The sequence below is a fragment of the Zalophus californianus genome, chromosome 16, assembly GCF_009762305.2.
Source record: "Zalophus californianus isolate mZalCal1 chromosome 16, mZalCal1.pri.v2, whole genome shotgun sequence".
Taxonomy (NCBI): Eukaryota; Metazoa; Chordata; class Mammalia; order Carnivora; family Otariidae; genus Zalophus; species Zalophus californianus.
Window position 1 is genome coordinate 8,302,002 of NC_045610.1, and position 14,967 is coordinate 8,316,968.

A 14,967-nucleotide genomic window follows, 5' to 3' on the forward strand; every position below is an offset into this window, starting at 1 on the left:
GAACTTTCACTGGGCCGCTTATTGCAAAATGGCAGCCAACAGGCCAGATCCTGAGGAGACCTCTTTTGTTTGGCCCCCTGTGCATTTCTACTGTTGCCAGCACTTAAAAAGCAGAAAATGCTAATGTAAACCCCGGGTTTCTGGGCTTCTTTGCACGTTCCCACATGGTATGTGCCAGTCAGACCTGAGGACCAGTTCCCACTGTTTGTCACCACTCCTGTTTCTTCAAGGAGGCCCCCTTTGCTCCTTAACATCACCAGCCTGGTCCCTGTGGACGTCCCTGCGTCTGCAGACACTGCCCTAGGCCACCGGCTCTGGTACGAGCAGCTCTGCCCGAGGTGGAGTCCCTTGCAGCTTCGTCTTGGAAGCATGCGCCTCCAGGTACTCTCCAGAGCTGCAGGATGGGTAGTTTTATTCCCTACCCTTGCTTCTTATAAACTGTGTTTTATTAACACTTTCCAAAGACTCCTTAAAATTCAGTGACCCTCACTTTATGGAGGTGAACAGAACCGCTTTTTGAAATAGAATCCTATAAATTAAAAAGGGGAGGGGGTAGGAAAATTAAACCATCTGGCTCAACAGGGAAAAAGGAAAACTCTCGAAGTGTTACGGGAGCTGGGGGTAGTGGAGGAGTTCAGGAGTTTGAGAAATACATTGAGACAGGACCCCCTACACTAGAAACTTGGTTTCCATGGACGGGATCAAACTACAGAAATCACTTCTTGAAAATTCCAGTCTTTGTGCAAATGGGTTATCCTCTATTTAGGCTGAATGGAGGTAGCATAACTTAAGAGTCCCCATTTGCTTTATCCTTGAATTAGAAGGTGGCATTGCATCTCAGAGATCAACAGTGAGTAAGGTTCGTCTTCACTCCCCCCAACCCCTGCCTACCTTGCTTATCTCCCTCCTAGACTAGTAAGATTCAGTTGATTTTCAAAACTCATTCAGCTCAGACCTGCTTCGTTTTCTTCCTTGGGGGGAAGAAAAGTTTTTCTTAATATAATGCCATAGCCCCACGTCCTGACTACAGTCGCGCCAAACATATGTGCTTATTCTTGAATTTCTGTTAAACTTCTTTTTTTAAGATTTATTTATTTGAGAGAGCGAGAGTGCACGCCGGGGGTGGGAAGATGGAAGGAGAGAGAGAGTCCTCAAGCAGACTCCCCGCTGAGCACAGAGCCCCTCATGGGGCTCGATCCCACCACCCTGAGATCATGATCTGAGCCGAAATCAAGAGTCAGACGCTGACTCTTTTCTTTTAAAATATGATTTGTCTCCAGCTTTTCTTCACCTATTCCTTAAATTCTGAATTTTCATCAGTCCTTGTGGTAGCTGTAACTTGAGTCTTGTTCAGAAATAGAAAACTCCTGAATAAGATGCTGGGGAAACATTTTCAAAACAGTTATCTATAGAGACTTTCCCCGAAAAACTCAGGTCAGAACTCAAATGTGGGATTTATACAGGAAATTAAAGCTAAATTGGCTTGGTTTGATTAAGGTTTGGGGTTGTCTTTTGTCTTTTAAAGAAGAAGATGTTATTTTGTAATTTAAAAACCATTTATTCTGGAAGAATGACCAAGAAGTATGAGATTAATTTTTGCATAAACCAGTTACCTACAGAGCTGCTTACAGTATAAAGCCTTCTTGACTTAATGTAATGTTTCGTAGACCTCTCCGACACATGACTTAAACATAAAGAACACATCTCTCCAGTACATTATTTCAAAGTCCACTAATTTAAATTACATCTATTAAGTGCAATAGTCATCAAATTAAAGCTTGCATATTTTTTTTCCTCATTTGTTCCCAGTTTCTACAGAAAATTCCACTTCAATAGAGCCACTAAGGATTGGTGTTTAGTAGACAAAGAAATAAGAGTATTTTAAAGGAAGAATAAATAATTCATAGAAATGTGTGGACAGATTCTCCTTTCCCTAGTCTGTTGTTTCTTTTTGGGAGTAGCCTTGGGCAGGAAAGGGAGGAGAAGGCCACCTGTGTGCTGACGCTCAGTAGAAAGATACCTCAATTTGAAATGTAATTCAGTTTTGGATATGAGTTTGGAAATAAATCATCATTCACCTCTCTGCATGAGCCATGAACCTATCTGCCTGTGTGAATGAATATGAAAAAATCGTTTTAGTTCAACGGCTAGATTCTTTTTTCTGCCACCCTCCTACCTCCCTCCCCATAGTGCTGTTTTCCTTATTCATCCCTTTATTCTGTTTTATTGAAAATTAGTAATTGTTTGCAATACCATTACACCCCATTCATCTGCTTTGCTAATCTCTCCCATGTCAGTTATCTCTGGTGACAACCATTCGCAGAGATATGAACTCCCACTCCTTAATAAAGACCATTACAGTGTTGCAAATATGCAAGAGGACCAGCATTGGAAAGGAAAAAAAAATGTTTTCCATGTGATCCATTTAGTTTTTCCTGGTGCTGGTTTATTTTATTTTATTTTTTTGTGATTTGATACAGTAAAGTTAGATTCTTAAAGTTATTGAAAATAAAAATAGTTTCGCCATTTTAATTATTATTAGAAAATGCTACACAGGGCGCCTGGGTGGCTCAGTCAGTTAAGCATCTGCCTTTGGCTCAGGTCATAATCCCAGGGTCCTGGGATCAAGTCCCGTGTCGGGCTTCCTGCTCAGCGGGGACCCTGCTTCTCCCTCTGCCTCTCCCCCCAACTCATGCTCACTCTCTTTCTCTCTCTTAAAAATAAATTAAATCTTTTTTTTTTTAAAAATGCTACACAACCATCATACTTTTATAACTCATAATTGAGATGACATTCTTGAGTCTATATACATCTATTTCCGTATTCTAATGTGTATCCGTATGTCTTCGTAAGTTTGAAAAAATTAAATTGGGGGAGCAGTTTACTGCAAGTTTATCAGCCCTTCCTTCAGTTCTCTCTTTTTCCTATTTAGATAATGCCGTCTCATTTTGCCAGTTCTTCTTCACGTAGCCGATGTTAGTTTGAGAATTCATCGCACTCGCATTTGTTTAACATCTACCTTCCTTTTGAGACTCAACATCGCCCCCTGTTTTGTTCACTGCTGTATACCCACACTTAGCATAGTGGCTGACTATAGAGCAGTGAGAGAAATCGTAATAAATGATTGAGAGACCACATGAATGCGGGTGCTCATTTGGTGGGCACTGTGCTAAGTGCCTGCATTTAATTTTTTTTTATTTACGTTCCTGCATTTAATTTTTAACTCTAAAATACCTCCCATTCTACAGATGAAGAAACTAAGACCAACAGGTTAAATAATTTGCTCAAGATCATACAGCTTAATGAGCCAGAGCCCCTGCCTTCCCCACGGTCTTGTTCCTGAGCCTTTTTGTGTAAGCCACTTTGATGTGAGCTCCAACCTTGCCATCAAAAGAGCCCTAAGACACCCTTGATTTTACAGTTGAGGACACTAAGTATCAGAGAGGTTAGATAATTTGCCCCCTTTTACATAGCTAGTGCAAATCAGAACTGGAACTCAGACCCCCTGATTCCTGTCCACCATGCTTAGTTAGTTTTGCTATGGTATGGAAACCAGAATATCATAGTACTGCTAAAAAGAACATGAACACATTTTAAAAACATTTTTGGTATGAAAATGTCCCGGGAGACACAATAGCAGAGATAGTACAATGAACCCCAGCAAACTTGTCACCCAGAATCCACAAGATTATCAAGACTTTGACATGCTTGCTTCATGTCACCCTTGTGGCGAAAACACTTAGCAGCATGACTAGATTAAATCAAGGTGGATGGGGCAGAGGGATGTACCTACAGTTCCTCCGTGAGTTGCAAACAGCTAGGCTGCTTCCCTGTGTTCTTTCCTTTTAGAATATGTCAGGAGACATATATCAAAAGACAGCGGGAAATGGGCGACCCACCCAGGCCAGCTGCAGGCAGCACCGGAGGTGGAGTGGAGATGGAGGCCTTCTGTAGGCTCAGCCTCCGTTGGCTTGGCCAGATGTAGGCCAGATGGGACCAGCACCACACTGGTGATGGCATAGCGGCGAGTCTCAGACTTTGGCAAGCCTCTAGGTCACCTGGACGGGCCCCTTACAAGTCCCTAGGTGACGCTGATGCTCAAGTGGGTCTGGGGACCACACTCCAACAGAACCCTGGGCCCCACCACAGAGAGTTCCAGTGCGACCTAGGGAACCCCAAGGAAGCCTGCCTGGCCTGTCTTCTCGTTTTGCTTCAAGAAATCAGGCCTCAGAGCAGCATTTGAAATGGAAGCCACCTGCTAAGGAATTTAGATGATAATAGGAGCCAAAGGACTAATGGGAAAAAATGTTTAAGAAAAAAATTTAAGCAAAATTTTTAAATAATGAATGATGGAAAGGGAAATAACTCTGGGCGTGTGTGTGTGTGTGTGTGTGTCTCTCTCTCTCTCTCTCTCTCTCTCTCTCTCTCTCTCTCTCTCCAGATTTGGGATACTTTCCAAGACCCATCCAGAAGTGGGAGAGAACAGATAGGTTTTTGATCAAGGGCTGAGCACTCTGATTAGGAGGAAGAGTATATTGAGTCGTTGACCTAAAATAACAAGAAGTCGATCTTCAACAAATTTATCCTTCAAGTCTTTGAGATGTAGCTGGACTTTCATGTGTACTAAGGCAGAAAATCATAGTTGTGTTTAACTGAGATGAGAAAGGAACACACTTGACTAATCCTTTTCTGCATCAGAAATAGATCTCTTTATTAAAATGGCTAAATTTGTGGCGCCAAATGGGTGCCTCAGTGGATTAGGTGTCTGACTCTTGATTTTGGCTCAGGTCATGATCTCACAGTTGTGAAATCGAGTGGTGCATCAGGCTCCACACTCAGCACAGAGTCTGCTTCTCTCCCTCTGCCCCACCCCCTGCTCATGCATGCACTCTCTCCCTCTCAAATAAATTAAGAAATCTTAAAAAAGAAACAGATCTCTTTATTAAAACTGCTGAATTTAAGCCACTTTAAGATCACCGTGATTGCTAAAGATTTCATGGTAAATCAGACTTTAAAAAATAGCCCAGAGGCCACTTGGGACACATTCTCTTCATCCCAGAACCATCACTGTTGCTAGTGCTCTTCCTGCTTGCAGTGGTGGCGTGGCTTGCCATTCTTTTCCTCGAAAATACCTAACATGAACTTCTCTCGTGAGGTGAGCAAATGCTTGTCTGTCTTCGCTGGTCCTCAACGGCAGGCAGAGGGGTCCTTGTGAAAATCACATCTGATTATTTTCTTCCCCTGTTGAAAAAGCAGAGAAATCTTTTTTGACCCCGCATTTGCCCAGAGGCGATGTTCAGGTAGATGTCTCAGCATGGCCTTCCTGGGGCTCTCTGACACCCCCCCCCCCCCGCCCCTTGTGCTGCACTTCCTGCCTGAAACACTGCCCTCCATCCTTCCAGCCCCTCTCCCGCCCATCTAGCACTTCTTGCTAGAATCCTTCCCTGCCCACCCCCAACACCCGCACGCTGTCCATTCGTGGTCCCAGAGTGCCCGTCTTTTTAACTGTCTCACTTCATATAAGTGCTCCCAGGACAAGGACCATGTCTGTCTTACTGCCCACATTCTATCCTAGGTCTGTCTGTGGTTTGGTTTTTGTTTTTTTTTGTTGGTGTTCTTTTTTAATATAGTGCTCCCCATTGTTTTCATCTCAGGAAGTGCAATGGGAAGTTAGGCTATTTCTACAACGGGGTAAACCAAAGGAGCTTTTAAACCCATAGGAGGTGGCTCCCAGTGGAAGGCAACAGCCTAAAGACTCCGGCTGCCCCAGACCCTCAGCAGACCCAAGAAATCAGAGAATCAGTAAGTCATATTACAGCCGCGTGCCCCCACCTATCAGTTGGATTAAGCGCATCCTATCAGTTGGATTAAACGAGTGAGCCAACAAATAAGTCCCGAGTGCAGATCCTGTTTCCAAGTTACTTCACCTGTATAGTTGGCCCTTGAACAACATGGGTTTGAACTGTGCGGGTCCACATACGTGCAGATTTTTTTCAGTAAATCTCTTAGAAAATTTTTTGGAGATTTGCAACAATTTGAAAAAACAGACGAATCGCGTAGCAGAGACATTTCAAAAAAACTGAAAAGGTAGGTATGTCATGAACACATACATATATGTAGATACTAGTCTACTTTGTCATATACTGTCATAAATATATACACATCTATTATCAAAAGTTAAAATTTATCAAAATGTACGCACACAGGAGACGAACCATGAGAGACGATGGACTCTGAAAAACAAACTGAGGGTTCTAGAGGGGAGGGGGGTGGGGGGATGGGTTAGCCTGGTGATGGGTATTAAAGAGGGCACGTTCTGCATGGAGCACTGGGTGTTACACGCAAACAATCATGGAACACTACATCAAAAACTAATGATGTAATATATGGTGATTAACATAACAATAAAAATTTAAAAAAAAAACTTACCCACACAGACATTTGCAGAGTGCACATGGTGCCATGTGAGTAGAGAGAAAGGTAAACAAATGTAAAAGTATCGAATCATAACCACGTAAAATTAACTGCTGTAATAATTTCCTAACCACCTCTCATCGCCATTGTGGTGAGCTCAAGTGTTGTGAGCATCTACCTAAAATGCCGTGGGGGGCGGGGTGGAGGGGGCGCCTGGGTGGCTCAGTCAGTTAAGCATCTGCCTTCGGCTCAGGTCATGATCCCAAGGTCCTGAGATCAAGTCCCGCATCGGGCTCCCTGCTCAGCGAGGAGTCTGCTTCTCCGTCTACCCTTCCCCACTGCTCACGATCTCTCTTTCTCACTCAGATAAATAAAATCTTTAAAAAAACGTGGCGCTAATCATCTCTGCATGAGCAGTTCATCTCCAGTAAATTGCGAATCACAGTAAAAAGGGGTCTCTTGCAGTTCTCACTATCAGTAGTTAAGTCTGGGGGAGTCAAAAGTTACATGTGGATTTTCTCTTTTTTTAAATTTTTATTTATTTATTTTTAGAGCAAGTGTGTGAGTGGTGGGGGGAGGGGCAGAAGGAAAGGGGGAGAGAGAGAATCTTAAGCAGGGTCCATGCCTACCTCAGCACCCAGCTCAGGGCTCAATTTCACAACCCTAAGACCATGACCTGAGCCAAAATCAAAGAGTCGGATGCCTAAGTGACTGCACCACCCAGGCGCCCCTGGATTTTCAACTATACATTGGGGTCAGTACCCCATCCGCCTCACTGTCTAAAGGTCACCTGAGTCTTGGTTTCTCGTCTGTGAAATGGGAATAATCCTATCTGAATAAACATGTCTTACTTTGTTAATTTTTGTTTTCTTTTTAACGCCATACCCAGTGTTGATACAGTTCCTAAAAATAGGCTTCCTCATGTACTGCTGGTGGGAGGGTAAGCTAGTCTAAACCCTCTGGGGTATAGTATAGACTGGCGGTACCAGTCAAATCCCTAAAAATGTGCCTGTCATCTGGCTTAGCTATCTCACGTCTGAGAATTTATCCTCGGAATTTATCCTAATCAGAACTATGAACAATAGTCTGTCTGTAAGATCTTTATGCCCACATTATTTCTAATTTCAAAAAGGGAAAAATATGAAGTGTCCAGAAGGGGTATGTTGATTGAATTAATTGTGGTATATCCAGAGATATACCACGTAGGCCACTATGTACTATTAATGATGATGATACAAAAGAATTCTGAGTGGCACAAGGAAATTATTAAGAAATACTGAAATAAAGTAAGGAACAAAACCACAGTTCAGTATGTTCTGTTATTTTTAAATGACAAATAGATATGTCATTTAAAAAAGGCAAAGAAGATATAAACCAATGTGTTTCACTGAGTAATTTAGAATATCGTATTTGTAATCTTCAGTAGTTCCAAATTTTCTGAAAAGAACAGATATTACTTCTATAATAGATGTTTTAGGAAAACAAAAGCATCACAGGAAAGTAAACTTCACAGAGTTTGCAGTTGGAGCACCTTTGCCCATAATGTGAGAAAACCATGAAGTTCACCGATTCAGGCCTCCTTGTACCAGGAGGAAAAATGTGTCCCTTGAGCCTCCAGGTGCCAGGGATGGTCGCAGCTACCTGGGTAAATAGCCTCCTTTTTGCTTATGTAGCTTGTCAGTCTCCCCAGTTTCCATCCGTGCCCCTGAGCACACGGATGGAAACACCAAAATTAAGCCTCATGATTTTCTGGGATGCCTACAAGGGTCAGAAACTAAACTTCCATGTGAAATTGCCTATCTCAATAAATTAAATTCATGTGTGCTTTTCTAAAAGGGCTTTTCATAACACTAATACCTTTGAATCCAACTGGCTTCCACAGACCTAGGAGAAGGAGCGAACAACCTTTTTTTTTTTTTTTAAACACAAGGTCCAATTCAGGAAAAATAAAAATGTTTATGAGCCACATTTTTCTCCCACCCAAAATAAAACTCGCTTTTTTACAGTCCCATAGGAAAAAAACAAAACAACTGTTCTTATAAGCTATAAACGACCTTATTGCAAGAAGGACAACAGTTGTAACATTTTCACTGCTTTTTGGCCATCTTTTTCTGGGCATAGGTGAGATCCAGCAGCGCAGAGCCATCCTCCTGATTTTTCATCTGGAGAATGGGGCCACTTAGCGTGGTTGTGGGCTTTCTCTGGCAGGAGCAGAGGCACTGGGGGAGTTGTCAGGGTGGGATGGACCGGAAGGACAAGGCAGGATGAAAGTCTGAGGGGGCCCAAGCGATGCCGTGGGAAGGAGGGACCCCGTGCTCCAGAAGAGGTAGCCAGGAGGCAAGGTGGAAATTTACCATCCACATGGAGCATGCTTGAACAAGCATCTTGGCAACAATGTATCGGCATATGTTCTCCTCCATGAAAACTCTTTCTTGCAGGGCACCCAGGTGGCTCAGTCGGTTAGCCTTCGGCTCAGGTCATGATCCCAGTGTGCTGGGATCGAGCCCTGCATCAGGCTCCCTGCTCCGTGGGAAGCCTGCTTCTCCCTCTCCCTCTGCTTGCTGCTCCCCCTACTTGTGCTCTCTCTGTCAAATAAATAAATAAAATCTTTAAAAACAAAACAAAACTCCCCCTCTGCTGGGTTCCATCTTCAGGGGTGGTGGCCACAGGATCTGATCTGATCGAGTGGAATCATTGAGCCCCATGCAGTTGTCTCGGAGGCGGAATTATGGCCTCCATAAGGAGAAGGCAGGCTTGAGGGACCTGCTCGGGTTTCTTAAGAAAGAGTAAGTAGGGGCGCCTGGGTAGCTCAGTCAGTTAAACATCTGACTCTTGATCTCAGCTCAGGTCTTGATCTCAGGGTTGTGAGATGGAGCCCCGCATTGGGTTCCAAGGCGTTGGTCATGGAACCTACTTAAAAAACAAACAAACAGAAAAAAACAAATAAGCATATAACCGGGAACTTACAGATCCGATTCAACTACGCTCTCAAAAGTCTTTCACAAGATTCCACAGAAAGTACACCTTAAAAAGTGGGCTGTGATGAGAATCGGTCTTAGAATCGTCACTGCCAGTGGAGAGTTGTATTTGAGGGTTAACCACTGCGTATATAACATCGTAGGACTCCCCTCGAAATCCCGTGTCTCTGAAGCCAGCTGTGGCATGGAAGGAAACTCACCTGGAAGTGCCCTGTCACCACGGAGCGGCCCCCTGGAGTTTCGCTGTTGGCACCGCGCTGGTCCCATGCTGAGCCTGTCATTCATTACAGATAGATACACCCAGACACACGATCCTTATCCATTACTGCTAATTGGGTGATGTTTTTCAATAAAGTATAAATACACGTCCAGAAGGGCTTCCAGAATTAAGACACTCGTTCCTGCCCAAATGTTACAGTATTGTGTTGCGGGCGGTTTATCTGTAGCTGTCACATCCCTCTTTTTTTTTTTTTTTTAAGATTTTATTTGAGAGAGAGGATGAGATAGAGCATGAGAGGGGCGAGGGTCAGAGGGAGAAGCAGACTCCCCGCTGAGCAGGGAGCCCGATGCGGGACTCGATCCCCGGACTCCAGGATCATGACCTGAGCGGAAGGCAGTCGCTTAACCGACTGAGCCCCCCAGGCGCCCTCCCTCTCCTTAACTGTAAAACGGAACCCTGTGCTGGGGCGCCTGGGGGGCTCAGTCGGTTAAGCGTCTGCCTTCAGCTCCGGTGGTGATCTCAGGGTCCTGGGATGAGCCCCGCATCAGGCTCCTTGCTCAGCGGGGAGCCTGCTTCTCCCTCTGCCTCTGCCCTTCCCCGGGCTTGTGCCCTCTCTCTCTAATAAATAAATGAAACCTTAAAAAAAAAAAAAGCAACCCAGAACGCTGTGCCAAATAGGCACTGGTCTGGGTCTGTCCTCACTTCGGCCGGTGGGGGAGAGCAGTCCACCATCTCCGGGGTACAGATGAGCAGAGTGCCGCTCAGCACCCGCAGCCAGGAAGGGGCCCAGCCTGCGTGCGAATGCAGGGCCGTCTAACCTCGACTCTTTAACTTCATCCCCAGACGGGAGCTGCAACAGCAACAGCCAGAACGCCTGCAGACACGATCCCTCCCGATGTTAGGTGTCGCAGAGAGAATGCCCCGTAACCGGGAGCAAGGCGGGCCAGCACGCCGCCCCGGCCCCGCCACTGGACCAGCGGATGGTTCGCTCCGACGGCTCGGGCCGCGCACGCCGCATGCTTAAGTGGACCGGACAGTGATTGCTCTGTGTTCGCTGCTCTCTTTCAGCCCTTTGCTAGCTGTGACCTTTGCCACTTGCTGTGCTGTTCCAGGAGTCGCCCTCCTGACCTGGGGGGTGAACCCGCTCACGGGAGCCCTGGGGGTCTTCAACATTTTCCTGTATACTTGCTGCTACACGCCGTTGAAGAGGATCAGCATCGCCAACACTTGGGTGGGCGCCGTGGTCGGGGCCGTCCCGCCCGTCATGGGCTGGACGGCAGCTACTGGCAGCCTCGACGCCGGTGAGTATCTCGCGTCTCCTCTGTCCACTTGGGCCCGCAGGCGCGTGGCCGGGTGCCCGAGCCAAGCCCTCCGTAGCGCCCCCTGTCGGCGAGCACGTGCCAGTCAGAGGCATTTCCCGAACTCTAGGTCCGTGCTGGTCCATTTTAGTCTGTACTCACTCTCTCGGCAAACGGGCGGATGCGGCGGGCTGAAATACTCTGAATGCAGAGCCGAAGGGAGACCGTGTCGTCCGACTTCCAGGCGAGCGTGCGCTTTCCAGGGTGGGGAACGTCTGGGGGAGAAGCTAAAGGAAAAGCAGTGACTGCACAGGTGGAATGAAAAGCAGGTACCTAAAAATCACGAATCAGGTTGGGGCTGATGATTCCTTTGGGGTGTCCTGGCATGGTGGGGGGGGTGTCTGGGATGAGGCCTCCAGTTCTCCTCTGGAAGCGGATGCTCCGTCGTGGGCAGCTCCCTGCATCAGCTCTTCACCCCCTGGTGGAGGAGCAGACCCATTTTCATTAGTTTCTAATTTGTTTTTATATGATTTGCTTAAATTGTTCATGGTGTCTACAGTAAAACCATTGAAACAGATCTACTTTTTGGTGGTATGTCACAACGAAATTTGTGGGGTGAAAAGAGCTCATTTTTACCATGTGTAAGGGAAGCGTCACAGTCTAATTAGCCAAGTAATTAGTGTTTTTGACCAACACTTAGGAAGGAAGTGGTGAGGTTTCCTGCAATATATGTAAGTACATATTTTTCACATGAGAGATCAAAAGGCAGTTGACCATAAACCATTGCCCCGTAAACCACATTTCTGAAGCTTTTCATAAAAGCCCTTGCACTCTGACTTGGCAAGCTTACAAAGGCGATTACACCTTTAGCATGATCGTCTCTGAGAACGGTTTTAATATCCTGTAAATGTTGGAGTTTCATGAATCTACAAATAAAATATTCTACACCGTACATGCTCGTTTGCTCTGCGATAAACCCCCAAGCCTGAATCTCGTCCGTGTGGGAGCCGTGGCAGCTCGGTGGTTGGGAACCAGCACTGCGGGGCAGGGGTGCCCCCGGGTTTGGAGCCCAGCTCCACCTCTCATTAGCCGCGTGCCCTTTGGAACGTTCTGGACTTCTGTATGCTACTGTCTCCTCCCCTCCCACGTGGTCCCCTCTCATGGAGTTGTCATGAGGACTAAGTGAGTTGTTATTAAGTATTCCTCATTTGTACAGTAGATGGATTCATACAGATCGAGAAAGGTCATGAGATTTTATTGATTTGCAAACTCTGAGCGGTTTGTCATTGTTACTTACCAGGCTTGGTGGGAAAGACCCCTGGGTCCTTAGGGATGGCTGTCTTGGGCGAGGGTGGAGAAGGTGGGAAGCATGGGTTTGATATCCCTAGACTAGATGGTGTCTGAATTTACCCCCTCGATTGCACCTGCATACCACCAAATTCCTGGTCAGATTCCTCATCCTAGTTCTGCCTGGAGCCCCAGTCTTGACCCAAACGGCTGTCGCCCCTAGCCGTTTTTTTTTATCATAGTAAAACCTAGCTCTCCCCTCGTGTACCTCTCCAGAACTCTCTAGTGATTGCCCAGACGTCTGAGGTGGGGCCCCTGAAAGCGACCCGTCTTGTGCAGCGATGTGGTGCCCCAAGTCTTATCTGATGGACACAGCCCCACACCCTGCCAGGAGTGCCAGAACCTTCTGCAGGTTCCTCAAACCCAGCCTCAAGGAACCAGGCCCCCAGAACTACCTTTTCTCTCTGGAAACTCCCAGACCCGGAGACCGGTGTCACTGAAGATAGGTGGGGGCAGTGTGGCCCAGGGCCATGCTGAACTTGGTCACCTCTGTCATCTGTCGGGCACCTAGATTCTTGCTGAGGGATAGAGGCCTTTGTTGTACTCCCAGGCGGTTCCCTCAAGAGGATTTTGAGCCTCAGTGTGTGTTGGCTAGAGTTGCATCCCCAGAGGCCAGAGAAAGAAAGAACTTTGCAGACGTCTTCCCACTTACATGTTCAGGGACGGTGTGGATTTGGTTAAACTGCTAATAGTCATACTTAACATTAAAAAAAAAAACTTTTTTAATTTGGGGTATAGTCTTTCTGTAATCCATGTTCAATCATTTGTATACAGATTCCTTAGTGAGGGGTAGCTAAGGTCCAGACTTAGGTTGCAGAGTAAAAATGCATGTTTATCTTGAAAAAGGAGACCCCATCACCTACCTGAACTGACCCTGACATCAGGCAGAGCCGTCTGAAACAGATTGGTATCACCACAGAGAGGAGTTGGTTGAAGAAGGTTGACCTCTATTACATCCTTTTTCTTCAAATCCTAGAGGCACATGGCAGGGCACACAATTATGGCTTGGTGTACTGCCCCCCGAATTCTAATTCACCCCCAGGTCCAGTCCTACATCTGAAGTCTTATCAGATTTACAGTGTGTTACTTTACATAATGCTTTAAACTGCTTCCAAAAAAAGGTTCAAAGCATTAATTTGCTAGAGCAAACTCGAGATAAGCAGCAAGTCTTGGATTAAAATTGAATGAATGAATGAATGAATGAATCAGTCAATCAGTGAATAAGTTACCTTCCATTTTACAGCTGACAAAACTTGGTTAATCCCAGGTCAGTTGCCAAATATTTATTGAGCCCCAGTTATGTGCCAGGGCCTATAAAGGAGGAAGTGATCCAAAAAAATAAGGTAGAATCTGAGAGAATGTAGTTTCAACATTGATATCGCTGGGATTTTTAAGACACTGGGTTGAATAAGATTATATATATATATATATACACATAGTTTTGTCACCTTCTAGAACTGTACCATCCATTAGGACACCCACTAGCCACATGTGGCTATTTTAAGTTTTAGTGTCAACGAAATAAATTTAAACACTGAGTTCTTCGGTCCCAGGAGCCATATTTCAGCTGCTCACGGCCACACATGGCCAGGAGCTGCCATACTGGTGGCACAGAGAAGAGCGTTTCCGTCCTTGCGGAAGGTTCGTTTGTCAGTTCTGCCGAGAAGGACACATGGATGTCCTTATGAACCTATGTGCCCCATCTTCCTCGTGAGTTCGTGCTTTAAATGCTAGGGCATCGAAGGAGACTGCACCTGTGGTCTCCACAAACTCTAAAGCAGTGGTTCTCAAATTTGAGTGCACCTCAGAATCACCTGGCAGGCTTGCTAAAACCCAGGTTCCTGGGCCTGAGAACTTGCCTTTCTAGGAAGCTTGCCAGGTGATGCCAATGCCCCTGGTCCAGGGACCACTTTAAGAACCACCAGCTTGAGAAGACAGAATGGGAGAGAGCTCTGGTTGTCAGGATAGCTTGGAAATACCTCAGGATTTGGGCAGAGGGAGTGGGGTAGATGGCATGATTTGAGACGCACACACCCACAGAGGTTAGGTCTCTCGTCTGGGTTCTTATCTCAGGGGACATGCTTGCTTTGAAAGCGCCCTGCTGAGAAAAAAAGCGGCCCCACATGTTTCCCTTCTGTGGTATCTCCAAATCCTTCTGTCTTTGACCCTCGGAACCGCAGTGATAGGAAGGAAGAGAGGAGGGTGGAGGAGAGGCAGGGAGCCCACCCACTCAGCTCGTCAGCCGGCTTCGTGGTGCAGGTATCAGTGAGGACCTACTGTGTGCTGGGCACTGAGGAATTCGGACTTGATTGAAAGGCACTAAAGACCCCTTGGTGGTTTAAGCAGGAGAGCAGCTGGGCCCGGAGTTGGGGTTTTATCTAACAGTGGGCCGTAGGTGGGTTCTCTTTGGTGTTGGAAAGCAGTACTTTGCTGGGCCCTCCTTGGTCCTCCCAAGCCTGTGTGCCTTCTGTCTCCTCCTGGCCCCTCTCCAGTAGGCCTCTACCTGTCCTGCGCCTGGCCTCCACCCTCCTGCCTTCCCTAGTCACATTTCACCCCTCAAGTGTTCAGTGAAGCATCCATCAGCTCCTCCTTTGCAAGAGCAGCTTGTAAACGCCCGTGAACCTCCAGGTGGGCGTGGATGCGGGGTGTGTGTGTGAAAGGGGGCCGACTCCACTGAGTGCCGTCCATGCCTTTGGTCCCTCAGTCACCC

The 14,967-nt window shown here is 46.4% G+C and overlaps 1 protein-coding gene across 1 annotated transcript in view; it reads left to right on the plus strand.

The window, feature by feature from the left end:
• Positions 1 to 14,967, plus strand: part of LOC113907884 (protoheme IX farnesyltransferase, mitochondrial) — a 126,846-nt gene that overhangs the window by 100,801 nt on the left and 11,078 nt on the right. The window contains exon 6 of the mRNA XM_027567593.1: positions 10,681 to 10,913. Within this exon, the coding sequence (XP_027423394.1) occupies positions 10,681 to 10,913 (233 nt within the window). The remainder of the gene's footprint in view (positions 1 to 10,680; positions 10,914 to 14,967) is intronic.